The sequence below is a fragment of the Oncorhynchus kisutch genome, linkage group LG21 (assembly GCF_002021735.2).
Source record: "Oncorhynchus kisutch isolate 150728-3 linkage group LG21, Okis_V2, whole genome shotgun sequence".
Taxonomy (NCBI): Eukaryota; Metazoa; Chordata; class Actinopteri; order Salmoniformes; family Salmonidae; genus Oncorhynchus; species Oncorhynchus kisutch.
In genome coordinates, this window is record NC_034194.2 from 16758124 (window position 1) to 16771748 (window position 13625).

General features: G+C 42.4%; 1 protein-coding gene across 11 annotated transcripts in view; it reads left to right on the top strand.

Annotated features, from left to right (window-relative positions):
* The first annotated feature begins 1410 nt into the window (after positions 1 to 1410).
* trdn (triadin) overlaps positions 1411 to 13625 on the top strand; it is a 49185-nt gene continuing 36970 nt past the window's right edge. For 5 of the 11 annotated variants that reach the window (XM_031800409.1, XM_031800400.1, XM_031800407.1 and 2 more), the window contains exons 1-5: positions 1413 to 1861; positions 3769 to 3978; positions 6467 to 6505; positions 10742 to 10798; positions 11983 to 12114. In XM_031800409.1, the coding sequence (XP_031656269.1) occupies positions 1843 to 1861; positions 3769 to 3978; positions 6467 to 6505; positions 10742 to 10798; positions 11983 to 12114 (457 nt within the window). In that variant the 5' untranslated portion in view covers positions 1413 to 1842. Of the gene's footprint in view, positions 1885 to 3768; positions 3979 to 6466; positions 6506 to 10741; positions 10799 to 11982; positions 12115 to 13625 lie in introns of all 11 variants that reach the window. The other 6 variants (XM_031800401.1, XM_031800402.1, XM_031800404.1 and 3 more) reach the window with 6 other exon arrangements.

Consider the following 13625-nt stretch of genomic DNA (forward strand, 5'->3'; position numbering starts at 1 on the left):
AACAAAGGCCTACTGGTCATATTTGCAGAGTGTTGTGTGATTTCTTCTGAATGAATGATTAGATCCATAGCCAGAAATGTGACGAACTGACTTGTTGGAAAGGTGAGGTCCTACGACTGTGCCACGTTGAAAGTCACTGAGCTCTTCAGTGAGGCCATTCTACTGCTAATGTTTGTCTATGGAGATTGCATGGCGATGTGCTCAATTTTATACACCTGCAATAGCCGAATCCATGAATTTGAAGGCGTGTACACATACTTTTGTATAAATAGTATAAAACTGGATCAAATCTAAACTTTGTATATATAGTGTATATGTGACCAACATATGCATATCTGTATTCCCAGTCATGTGAAATCCATAGATTAGAGCATCATTTATTTATTTCAATTGACTGATTTCCTTATATGAACTGTAACTCAGTAAAATCTTTGAAATTGTTGCATGTTGCGTTAATATTTTAGTTTTGTATAGTAACCTGTCAACTTGTTTGCAGCAACGTAACTTTTGGATGACCTAAACTCAGTATTGCAAGATACTAATATCCTCAGATGAAATGTGTCTTTTCACGCCCTTTATGTGGGTTCAGGGATTAGTCAGCAGTCCAACTGCTTTAGCTTGTCAGAAAGGCTTCTCAGCAGAGGTGTGTGGTTTCCGAGAAAGGAGGGTGGTGAAAATGCATTGAATTTCTTCCACTGAGGTCAACTGAATTACATTTTAAACATGCAATATTCTTCCTTGTGGGGGATTTAAAGGACAAAATCAAACAGCGGCATCAATTTTCATGGATTTCTGTGGTGATTTTGATTCATGTTTTGAGAGGTTCATGAATCTGAGATTCATACAATGTAGGTGGTTATATTCCAGCAATCACATCAGATATGCTTTGGCTTTACAGTTGTAAAGATAATCCAGGAATAATTGGAATAACCATGCCAAAGGCAGGCCTTGGTGGCTGCCAGGTGCCAGTCTGTTGACTAGGTACCTAGTAAGTGGGCAGTGACTGACCAGACTGGCTGGCACCCAGATAAGAATATGGGCACAGCTCTTGACAGGTAATGCTGGGAAGCAGTGGTGGTCTTTATCTTGTATTCCATGTTCACAAAGGTAAACACAAGGTAAACATGGCACTTTGGCTGCATCCACTTTGGCTGCTATCAGTCTGGCACCAAGGCCAGGCTAATAGAGGTCTGTAGGCCAGATGAACAGCTCCTGCCTGTGGCCATTTTCCTCCACTGTCAGTGACGTGACGTCTCTGTCTGCCAGTCCCAGTCCCAGGTCAGCAGATGGATACGGCAGTGCAGGAGAGCAGTGCTGATGCCCCCTCTGCTACCCTACTCGATGACAGCACAGGTCTGTTGGAGGGGGTCACGCCCCCAGCCTAAAAAGGCAAAGCAAGAATGCAGCTGGTGCGGCTAGCTCTAAGAATAACCCAGGCAGGCAGGGCAGAATAGCCTGGGTTAAGGTTACCTTGAAGCCTCTGTCCCGTCCTAAGCTTCCTGATCTACACCAATCATGGACAGGGGAAACTTTTAGGCTGGATCCCGAACTCTCCACTGGCCGGCCCTGGAACTTTTCCCCTCAACTTTTTGCTCTCTTCCTGGACATTAACTGAACCTCTTCAGAGACCCTGAGACTGTGACCCTTTGAATTATTTTAAATTGTGATTCTTTAGGGGGATTTAACATCCAGTCCAGACACCAGGTGTACTATATTTAGGGTCTCTTTGCATGGTCCCATCCTCTCCTTGACGATCAGGACTCAAACAGGATTAGCCCTGAGGCGCTGCATGTATTTTTTTCAACACGACTCTGTTGCTGAAATTACATTTTCAAATCTGCCATGACTGAGGGAGTCGAAGGTACAGTATCTACACAAGTCTAAGTATGTCTTTACATTTTACTTCCTTATTATAGGTCATTTCATTTGTCATTTGAAATGTTTAAAAACGTGACATAGTTCCGCAGACGATTTAGAAGCTTCTGAGAAATAGTGGATATCATGATAGAATAATTGGCTATTTGCTATGCAGCCTTGAAACACTTGTGACGTCAGCACGGCTTAAAGTATCTAGCACTTCACGTGCACAATCCACGTCCATCATCACTGTTACAACTGAGAAAATGTGACGTTATCTTACTTTTGGGAATCAAACTTAATGATTCTGTCTGATGTACCTTGTTTTGCCTCAGTCTTACACGTCAGTTCCAATAAGAAGGGCTTGATTTGAACCAACTTGAGCCTGGGTGTAAAACTTCTATTCAACAGCAATTCAAATAGAAGTGATATCAGAGTATATATTGAGGGCACCCAGGAGAGGATAAGATCATATCAGTGTTTTGTTGGCTGACTCTATCAGAGTGTATTACTGGCTCTCAATTACTGTCCTGAGATTAGTTGTCATGGAGAACTACTTAGAGTTCCCATGACAGGGACGTCAACTTCAGGCAGCATGAGGTCAGGAGAGAGGTAAAGTAGATGTGTTGAAGCGTACATTCTTTTTTTTCTTTTCTTTTTTAAATTTATTTTCTTTTACAGCACATTTGGTGATGCATTCCATCACTATCCCCACTCCACTACTCCTGGATTCCAGGATAATACAACTCTGTAAATGCCATTACTGTAACCCTGGCAAACACACTCAAATTCACATACAATAACACCACACACACACACACACACACACTGTGCTAGTTGCAGTATGACAGTATGTCATATTGTATTTTGTTGAATCAAAGTGAGAAGAAGCAGGGCATATGGTGTTTGTCTGCAGAGCCTCTTGAGTCAGCATATTGAGGGGACATGGGGGCCCATAATCCCCCATTGCTGACAACAGGGTGAAGGCCATGGCGAAGAGATCCAACAGGTGGCCTGAGCCATGCTGGGCGAATACACACATGCACTTATTCTCTTTCTGTCTTTCTTTTTTCTCTCTCTTTCACACTCACGACATACATACATTCATTAACATGCAACACACAAAAATCAAGGGGGCTGGAACAGCATTTCAGTCGGATACTATCTCTGTCAGGGGCCGACTAAGAAAACACACCAGTCGGATACTATCTCTGTCAGGGGCCGACTAAGAAAACACACCAGTCGGATACTATCTCTGTCAGGGGCCGACTAAGAAAACACACCAGTCGGATACTATCTCTGTCAGGGGCCGACTAAGAAAACACACCAGTCGGATACTATCTCTGTCAGGGGCCGACTAAGAAAACACACCAGAGACCCGTGCCACCAGCAACAGCTTCTGTCTGGTTTGCACCGACCTGATTTCACAGTATAAAAGCAGCAGATAACGTTTTAGAGACTGAACACTGCATTCTAACTATTGCACCTTCACAAGAATCAATGGCTTATTCTGACCTAGTCTGCCACATTCTGGTAAATCGATGAGCAGCCTTGTAAAATGAATTCCGCACATAAAGGTCATGTGCTGTGTTTGTAAGGAAGCATGGCCAGCCCATCTCTCTCCATTTAACATCAAATCAAATTGCCACGCTACAGAGATGTATATTCATTTAGAGAGAGAGCTCTTTGATGGCCAAGTCAAAAGATCACAGAGACAACACAATCCGCACAAAAAAAGGTATATGGATTCCTTTGACACTGTGTACCATACAGTGTAGTACCTTCAGTGTATAGCTATTCCCCTGTCAAAAACTTGTCTCAGTGCAGTCTATTCATGAACTAACCCTTCACTGGGCCTTTATGGTTGGTTCAGCATCAGGCCAACAACCTATCCTTTGTCCTTTCTTCCAGCGCAATCCTTCACCACAACCATGGTCATTGAGAGCAAAAATGGAGAGGCAGGACACCCCCCAGCCAGGGTGACCAAGAGGACCGCGACTGACGACCTGTACACCACCTTCAGTTCCCCTATGGCCTGGATCCTGGTCGTAGCCCTGGTCATCACCTGGTCTTGTGTGGCCATCATCATGTTTGACCTGATGGACTACAAGGGCCTCACAGGTAAGTCCTGAACCTTTCCTTTCCTCCTATACTGTTCCTACCACCATGCATTGGGATGTTACTTATCTGTGTTAGGGTTTCGTTTTTGCATTTTTACCTGATACATCATAGGCCTCTCTCTGTAGGTTAGAGCTAGGCTTCCTTTTTCCTTGTTTGGGCTCATTAGAATGCAAAGGGGCAGTAGTTGATATGATGCCTCATGCGTTGAGTAATCTTGGTCTTTTAGACTCTGGTTTTTAATGATGTGGATATAGATTTGATCCCATTTTATACTATTTATAGAAAGTATGTGGACACCCCTTCGAATGAGTGGATTCGGCTATTTCAGCCACACCCGTTGCTGACAGGTGTATAAAATCGAGCACACAGCCATGCAATCCCCATAGACAAGCATTGGCAGTAGAATGGCCTTTACTGAAGAGATCAGAGACTTTCAACTTGGCACCATCATAGGATGCCACCTTTCCAACAAGTCAGTTCGTCAAATTTCTGCCCTGCTAGAGCTGACCCGGTCAACTGTAAGTGCTGTTATTGTGAAGTGGAAAGGTATAGGAGCAACTATGGCTCAACTATGGCTCAGCAAAGTGGTAGGCCACACAAGCTCACAGAATGGGACCACAGAGTGCTAAAAATCGTCTGTCCTCGGTTGCAACACTCACTACCGAGTTCCAAACTGCCTCTGCAAGCAATGTCAGCACACAAACAGTTTGTTGGGAGCTTCATGAAATGGGGTTCCATGGCCGAGCAGCCGCACACATGCGTAAGATCACCATGCGCAATGCCAAACGTCAGCTGGAGTGGTGTAAATCTGGCCGCCATTGGACTCTGGAGCAGTGGAAACACGTTCTCTGGAGTGATGAATCACGCTTCACCATCTGGCAGTCCAACAGACGAATCTGGGTTTGGCGGATGCCAGGAGAATGCTACCTGCCCCAATGCATAGTGTCAACTGTAAAGTTTGGTGAAGTAGGAATTATGGTCTGCGGCTGTTTTTCATGGTTCGTGCTAGTTCGAGTGAAGGAAAATCACGACAGCATACAATGACATTCCAGACGATTCTGTGCTTCCAACTTTGTGGCAACAGTTTGAGGAAGGCCCTTTCCTGTTTCAGCATGACAATGCCCGAGTACACAAACCGAGGTCCATACAGAAATGGTTCATCGAGATTGGTGTGGGAATACTTGACTGGCCTGCACAGAGCCCTGACCTCAACCCCATCGAACCCCTTTAGAATGAATTAGAACGCCGACTGCGAGCCAGGCCTAATCGCCCAACATCAGTTCCTAACCTCACTAATGCTCTTGTGACTGAATGGAAGCAAGTCCTTGCAGCAATGTTCCAACATCTAGTGCAAAGCTTTCCCAGAAGAGTGGAGGCTGTTATAGCAGCAAAGTGGGGAGGCCAACTCCTTAATAATGCCCATGATTCTAAAATGAGATGTTCGATGAGCTGGTGTCCACATACTTTTTGTCATATAGTGTAAATAGTTCCTCTTCTAAGGTTTGTTTAATAATTTAGCCTTAACCTTTAGCTTGGGTGAAACAAGTTCATAGATAATGGCTAAAACAGGCGACAAAGGAATGCAGTGAGCTCAGTGAAAGCGATAAGGCCCAGTAGCTTGTTGTTTTCAGGCTGACACTACTTTATCCAACGGCGTGTGGGCTCTCAGGGTAGCCAAGAGCTCATTGTCTGGTTACTAATAGTACTGACAGTGACAAAGATAGATAGGGCATAGCATTGCAGTTTACTGGGCCTGGGCCCTATCTGCAGCAGTTGCTGAGAGGGTTTGGCAGAATTAACCATGCCTCTCTCCCAGTCAAACAGCTTTGAGTCAAATAGCCAAATAGATTTACTGGTAGATTAGTTTTGAGATGCATTGCTTCAGTCAGTAGAGATGTTATTGTATCACAGAATTATGATTGATATAGTTCATTACAACTGTTGCAGATGTAATGGTGAAAATCTCTGTAGAGGGAATGTGTAATGTATTGTATCCTTTAAAGTTGTTTTCAGTGTGATTTTGTGGTTTAAAAATAAAGTTGTACAATGACAATTTTCAGTGTTTGAGAGTTTGCTGTTTGCCGATCAGTACGTGCGAGAAATTGTCATTGGTGTACATGGATTTTTTCTCCATTTTCATGTCATATGCCATTCACATTTCATTTCATGTCAAAGGTCTTCCATGTGAGACCTTGCACATACATTTTTGAAGCAAACTTCAAAAGTGGGCCACCATTGTCACGTACTGTAGATCCGATTAACTCACAAGTCACGATAGTAGTTGAAGGCTGACGTACTCTGGGGGCGTGGAGTCTAGTCTACCAACCCAAAGCCATTCTAGCCTTCACTGAAATCACATGCACCTCACTCCCTTTATTTATTCACTAGAGTTCCGTAGCGACGGTCACTCTCTCATTTCTAATCTAGTTTCCTCCTCTTTTCACCCTGTCCATCCCCATGTGCCATCCTGTTCCCATCCAATAAAAAGATCATACATTATACTGTGACGACCCCTGTTTGCCACCTGGTAAAGACTCTCTGCCTGCAGTGTAGTGCTCATACCCATCTGTGTGTTCGCTTCCACTCTGCTACTAACAACCTGCATGCTTTAATTGCTGACAGGGAGCAATTGTCACACACTCCAGTCAGTGTTGTGGTGGCTTGATGCTACGCAATAATGGATTCATGTACAGATGGTCCATCAAGTGTTGATTCTGGTTCATTCAAGGCTGCACAGGTTACATCTGGTACTAAATGAGTCTGTACACCTTTTTCACACGAGTATATTATCGCAATTGAAGTGGACTATTTTGCCTAATAAAACTCACGGTAATACAGAGATAGTGTCTCCGTTCTGTTAGTAACTCTGATGCCAACCATAATTGTACATACGTTCATAAAGTCAACCATAATATTGACATAATAATATTCACATAAAAATGTGAATAGTTTAGGGCTATAGCTTCCATGAGAAATCATTCACCGAACTGACTCATTTCTGCGTTGTGATTGGAAAGGTATACAGCCTATTTAGTAGTCACTTGATGTGTCATTTAACTCGCTACTATTTACCTTTTTTTGTTTGTTTGTAGTTTAACAAAACATACTATAATGACGCTGTAGTGTGTAACGCCGTAGTGTGTAACATTAAACTAACATTCATTACAAGAAATGTATTTATATGTGTGTGCGTGTGTGTGTGTGTATGTGTGTGTGTGCATGTGTGTGTGTGTGTGTGTGTGTGTGTGTGTGTTTTCAGTCATTACTTGATGTCCAGTGAAATGTGTTTAGTGTATGAAGTGCTCATTTGTGAGGAATGTGCTGTAGCTAACTGTACTATTCTAAGTTGGCTGTAGCATTTCCTGCAGCAGCCAATTTCATTTGACCAATTATTACATGACCAGAAAGCTTTAGAATGTATTGAGGCTGCATCACAGTAGGTACTAGAAGGCTTTGTGCCAGGTTAAGCTGTAAAGAATGGCGCAACAATTTGAGTGTGGCATGTTTTTTGTGCCCTTTACATAATTGAGCAAAATAGGCCACCACGATTATAGGAAAAATAACCATTACATTCACCTGAAATCAGTACTTGACTTGGACTGAAATAGGTGCCGGTACTCATTTTGGTTGCTGGTACCGTTTATATTTAGTTGCAGGAATTCCTCAATATTTTTGAGATAATATTCGATAAGAGGTGCAAGAACTCAAGCAGAAGAACATTTGAGGTGCCAGTACTCAGTTCAGTTGAGCTTCTGCCCAAGTCAAGTACTGCCTGAAATCACTATTATATTACTGTCAAGTGGTCAGGCATGAGCTTTTTAGTCTGATTTATTTGACAGTGTTATTTAACCTTATTCCCTGGCAACATGATCCCAATTAATTGTGTGCCAATCGCTCCCATGCATCCGGCCTATGTTAACTTTAGTTGCCTTTCCCGTCTCAATTTATACACAATTGCCTTGATGCTAACATCAATAATGGCACATTGAGAGCATATCAGCTTGTGTTGGTGTTATTAACTGTGTGGTATTGAGTAATAACTCCTTCTGGCCATGGAGAATGCCTTTCTCTTTGATTGAGTTCTGCTTTTGAGAAGGATACACCAATCTGATGTGCTTTAATATTTATAATCGAATATTCTATGTTGCAGATAAGCCTGCAAGGAGAGATATAGATTTCCTCTACAATGCATACTACTGAGCATTGAATGTGGCCAATACCGAAGGTCATCTACGGAGGAATGTCCTCCTGACCTCCTGAACCATTCCACATGGAATCATGGGAAGGAATTGACGCTGTGGCCATTTCTATCAAAGCCTCTCAGCCGAGTCATAACAATACAAGAGTCTTTATTAGGTGTAGAAGTCAGACTGTAGCTAAACTATACCATTTAACCAATGTATTAAACAGTTGACGTATTAATTGATAGCAAAAATACTGGGGTCACGCATCCCTAAATTAGATTAGGGAAAGGGGGGTTATGGTTAGCTAAGAATATACCAGGGGATACTGTATGGCACCAGGACAACACATGTGGAATGGGAGGGTGAATCACCACACAAAACCATGGCACCATGGATAAACCCTTGAAAGGAAAAGCAGGAGCTATGTACATATTAATAAATTACTAGATTTCCAAACTAGAACAAACACGTACAGTATAATGTAAATACCCATATGATATAAATCTTATATACGGAAATGGCCTTTGAAGCCACAATCTTTGAGGACAATGTGTAATCTGCACCACAGTAAATGTACGTAGCCAACATGTATCTTGAAAATAAGTAAATTATCTATCAGGTATCAATCTGTTCCAATCAAAAGGGTTGGTAAAATTGGTTTGTAAGACCACACAGTAATAGAGAAGAATCGGGTAGCTATGTATAGCACTAGGTCCTCTGTAGGATACCTGAGCGGTGTCACTCTGTCTCTCTCTATGAGGGATGGCTGTGGGGCTGGACGCCCTTTCTTAGACTGGTCCTCTCTGTTCGTTTGAACCCCTCACTGTCAGAGAGGAGACTGCCAGAGACAGTGGAATTTACGGGAATAGCTAGAGTACCTGTCAGTCACCATTTCAAATATTTATAGTACTGGACCCAAGTGGATATACAACATGGAGTTTTGGAATGTGTATTATTCAATGTTTTGTATTTTTGTAGACAGTGGTTAGTGACAGCAGATGTCTTATTTCATCCCCATTTCATCCCCACGCCCATTAAATACTTTACTTTTTGAACACATAAAGAGGTACAGTAACAGGGAAAATGCTAAATGATTTCAACAAGGTCACAAACTAATAGATGTGTGAAGCAAAAGGCTGTCTGCCCTGAGAAATTGGAAAATTAGAAATTACGAACCTGCCCATTACACAACCATTTAGTTGGACAGCAAATGGGTATTAAAATTGCACTTTTAATAAGATGCAATTTTTCCCACCATGACATTTCAATAAAGGGCGACACTGTGAAAATTAAATACTAAACCAACATTTTGGAACAATGGGCAAGAGTCCTGGCTGTGAGGAAATGGAGTTCCCCTTGATGTGCACTGCATAGCCTGGGAGGCGTCCAATTGGAGTTGAATCAATTCTATTGCCATGCCTCCATTGCTTCCCGTTAGAGAGAGGGGGGGGGGGGGGGTAGAGGGAGAGGGGGAGAGAGAGGCAGGGGAGGATAGGGAGCGTGAAAGGGAGGAGAATGAGAGAGAGAGGGAGGAGAGGGAGCGAGAGAGAGAGAGAGAGAGGGAAAACAGTGCTTTCATTAGCTCCTTCAACTTCCTGCTAAAGAGGGACACCTGCAAACTGGAGCCTGATGGACGTAGTGTCAGAGACCTCCTGAATACAGGAATGAATGTGTTGCCAGGTGACATGGTGCTAGTTATACTGCCACCCACACTTCACCGGTTTCTCTAAACTAAACCCTCCAAAGTGTTTTGGAACAATCCACATAGCCTTTCCGTAATGAGGGACTTAGTTTGGAGGGTTGATTCCATTTCCACTCCCAAGTCCCTTGCCTTCTTTACCACTTCTTTCAGGTTAATATGTCATTTATTTCTGTGGATTTAGTTGCAGTCTCCATGCCAGGAATCAGTGTAGATAGACTACAATGTGAGGGGTTCAAATGCACAAGCATTGAGGGATATATTTTTTCTGCTTTATGACCCAGGTTGAAGTGCCAATCAAACAAATGCCACTGAATTAATCAGTATTCATTAGTATTCCTAGTTGGAGTCAATTTCACATTGTTACTCAATGCCATGAATTTTGATGTACTACTTCAAATCACAGCATTATGTTATTGCACGTAATTTTTTGGAACAAATTAATCAAGTCAATGAGAATACATTTCAAATAAAAACAGGCCAAGCACAGAGGAAGAACTGTTGTTATAGCAGATTCAATAAAGAGTGAAAGACATACTGTGTTTGCTATGGTTACAGCACAGCATGTTGCTGTTCTGTCCTGTTTCTCACTCCTATTGCACTATGGGTGTTTACTGTTCGTATGTTGATGTGTTCTCTACACTGCGGCCGATCTTTGTTTCCATTGTGATGACGTTGAATTCTTCTGTCACCATACGGTGGTTATGAATCGTGAGTAAATTGTGTCTCTGTGCCATTGTTTCTTGTGGTAAGACTGTCCAGTACTTCCTCCCAGAATGCATCACTCTGGAGTCTGTTCTCCCGCGCATTGATCATGTGCATGTGATGGAGACTGTTCACTGTCCCTGTGCCACTGCCTATGTACCTCTCCTCCTAACAGGGGTCTCCCCACCTCCCGCTGTCAGGAAAGTAATTAAGGATGCAGGAAGGTCTAGAGGCAAGCCACTATACCATGCTTTTAACTTTGTCGTGCCAATTAGAGGCCTCTGAGGCCCTTAGTGAGTTTGGATTGACATACTGTAGCAACTAACTTTAAAGGAGAAGATACAACTAATGAATTTAATCAAATGAAAGATAATACAATTGATTATAAGCGACTAATATAGCAAGTAATCAGTCCATTAACTCATGTTATGACAAATATCTTTGGATACATTTGAAACAAGCCTTTAGATATTGTCTTTAGCTGAAACATCTATTTGTTTCCGAATTGCGTAGACAATTAATTCCCACGTGAATATTTTCAATTCCAGGAACCTAAATGTTCCTTTTGTTGAATTTGGCTACATCAACCGTGTTTTCTTAACCCACTCAGTCTGATTCAACACGACTATGGAATAAATAACTAACAATCACTCTCTTCTGAATATCAGTGATACTGCTTTGATAAATCATCACTGAAGAGCACTAAAGAGTCTAAAGTGCAATCTCTAAAGACCAGTCAGTCATATTCTGCTGAGAGTTGTCACTAACGCAGTGCTGGGCTACACTCCGCTGGCAGTGGTGTCTGACATGTCCTGTAGTGTGTTGCATGTTTACCTGTCATGAATGCCTATTGCCTTCTGTATGTCTCTGCCTCCGACGAAATGGAAATGTCTGTCTCACGCCGTTTGCCTGCACTGCACAGCAGAAAGCTGTAAAGAATGGCGCAACAGATGGTGGTCTACACCGTATACTCCAGCAGACATTTGAAGTTACCCATTGGACCATGGATGGACAGAGGATATGTTATACTATGTCACATTGGTTCTAGTTGATTAGTTCCAAGCTATAGTTAATAGCCATGTACACATTCATCTTCATATCTGTAGTCTATATTGCTGAATTTGTTTCTGGGTATAAATTCATTTGCTGTGATCTGCCTTTGTTCTCATATTGTTCTCTAAGTGCAGAACATTTGAACGGTGTACAGTATGATTGCATTTGAAAGATTAAGGACAGCATATTGTCAAATGACTGTTTTTATCGTGTATAATATAATGCGGTGGTAATTAATGAGGTATTCCTTAAGTCTTTTAGTCCAGGTTTAAGTGTGTGTAGAGAAAGGGTGTGTGTAAATGCATGCTGGCTATATTATGCTATTAAATCTTGGCTCACACAGCCTGTTCACCACACCCTCAGGAAGCATTCAGCATATCAGCTCGGACCCCATGAAAGTGGTGAACGAGGCGGTGGAGGAGTCCACTGACTGGGGCAAACTGCTTCTGACCTTTGTCTCCAGCCTGGTAGCACCCGAGGAGGAGGAAATCGAAGGTATATTTCACAAGTTGTCTCTTGAGCCCTAATAATAAAGGAAACAACAGCAACAACAGTAACATAACAAACGAACCACCAGGGTATTTGAAAAAGAGAAAAAGGGCTGACCCGCTGTGACTTGACCAGTCACCTGGCAGGTCATGCCACATTTCACGTCAAGCCGTTTGATTTGTACCATTTCACTTCCACCATTTCACCTCTATAGGTTCACATATTCAGTTAATGGCTCGGCTGTAACAATTCAGCCCTTAAGTCTGTGTGGCTTAGGGTGCGATGCAGGATAAGTCTGGCAGATTGAGAACCTGTGAACCATAGCCAAGCTTCTTTCCAAGGCTAGCTTGTGGTTTAATAAACACTCAACACACGACTGTGTGTACCACACATATCAACCCGACACTGTTTATCATATCTCATAATAGATGGTGTATTGCAATATTAAATACAGCACCACGTCCATCTGTACAAGCTTAGAACAGAAACGTAGGAGGTGACATTCATTCCCAAACCCAAACTCCAAAACTAAAGAACGGGACACTGTTTTCCAGCCTTTCACGCGGAAGAATTTTGAAGCGGAAGAACAAGGCTCTCGACCTGCAGCGTGATACTTTTAACTCCTGTACCACATTTGTGTGTGACTGTTCTATAAAAAATAAAGCCATCCAAAGAAAGCAGAAATCACCTCTCTCTCTCATCAATCCCTTGCTTGTGTCTTTTCACCACCCACTGTGCTCGCCACGCTCACTTCAATGTGCACATCTCATATCCAAGCTTGCTCCAAACCATCATCATCAACATTATACTCAGCAGTTCATGTTACGTGTCTTTCACAACAACATCAGCTCATGCAGTTTACACCGTGTTAGCTAAAGGATATCTGATATAACCAAGGTGCTAATCTCAATTCCTTAGTTTAGCCTAAGATTCAGCTGGGTATTAAATGCATTTTTACCAGCCCTATTGAAACAGGAAGGCAACTTGACGCCAGGTATTCAATCTCAATGACAACCTAGCAATTTACTTTTATAAGAGGAGCTCTAAGCATACCACAGTGTGGAGGACAACTACTGTACAACAGTCCAGGGACAAACCTCCTGCTAAACAGTAATGATTTGGGGCAGAGGAATGAACGCACAACAGTGTGATTTGGCAGAGCAAATGTTTTCAGTCAATTAAGCAGCAGCACCACACATACAGTAGGCCTACAGCAGCCATAACTGAATCACAGTACAGAATATTAATATAAGGCAAACAAATGTAACTTACATTTGTTGTGCAGTAAAGGGAACGCTTCTTTAAGGCACTGATTTGAGTCCCAATGAAGAAACCAGTGTAGTTTTAATATGAACACACGCATGAAGTTAGAGCTGGAGTGAATCAATTAGAACCTACACAGACGGACTCACTTTATACAGGCATCTGCTGCATTATTGTTGTTTTTATAAATCATACCATATGCCATTCATTACCAGGATGCACACACACTGTTATTAGGTCACTTCTATAAGGAC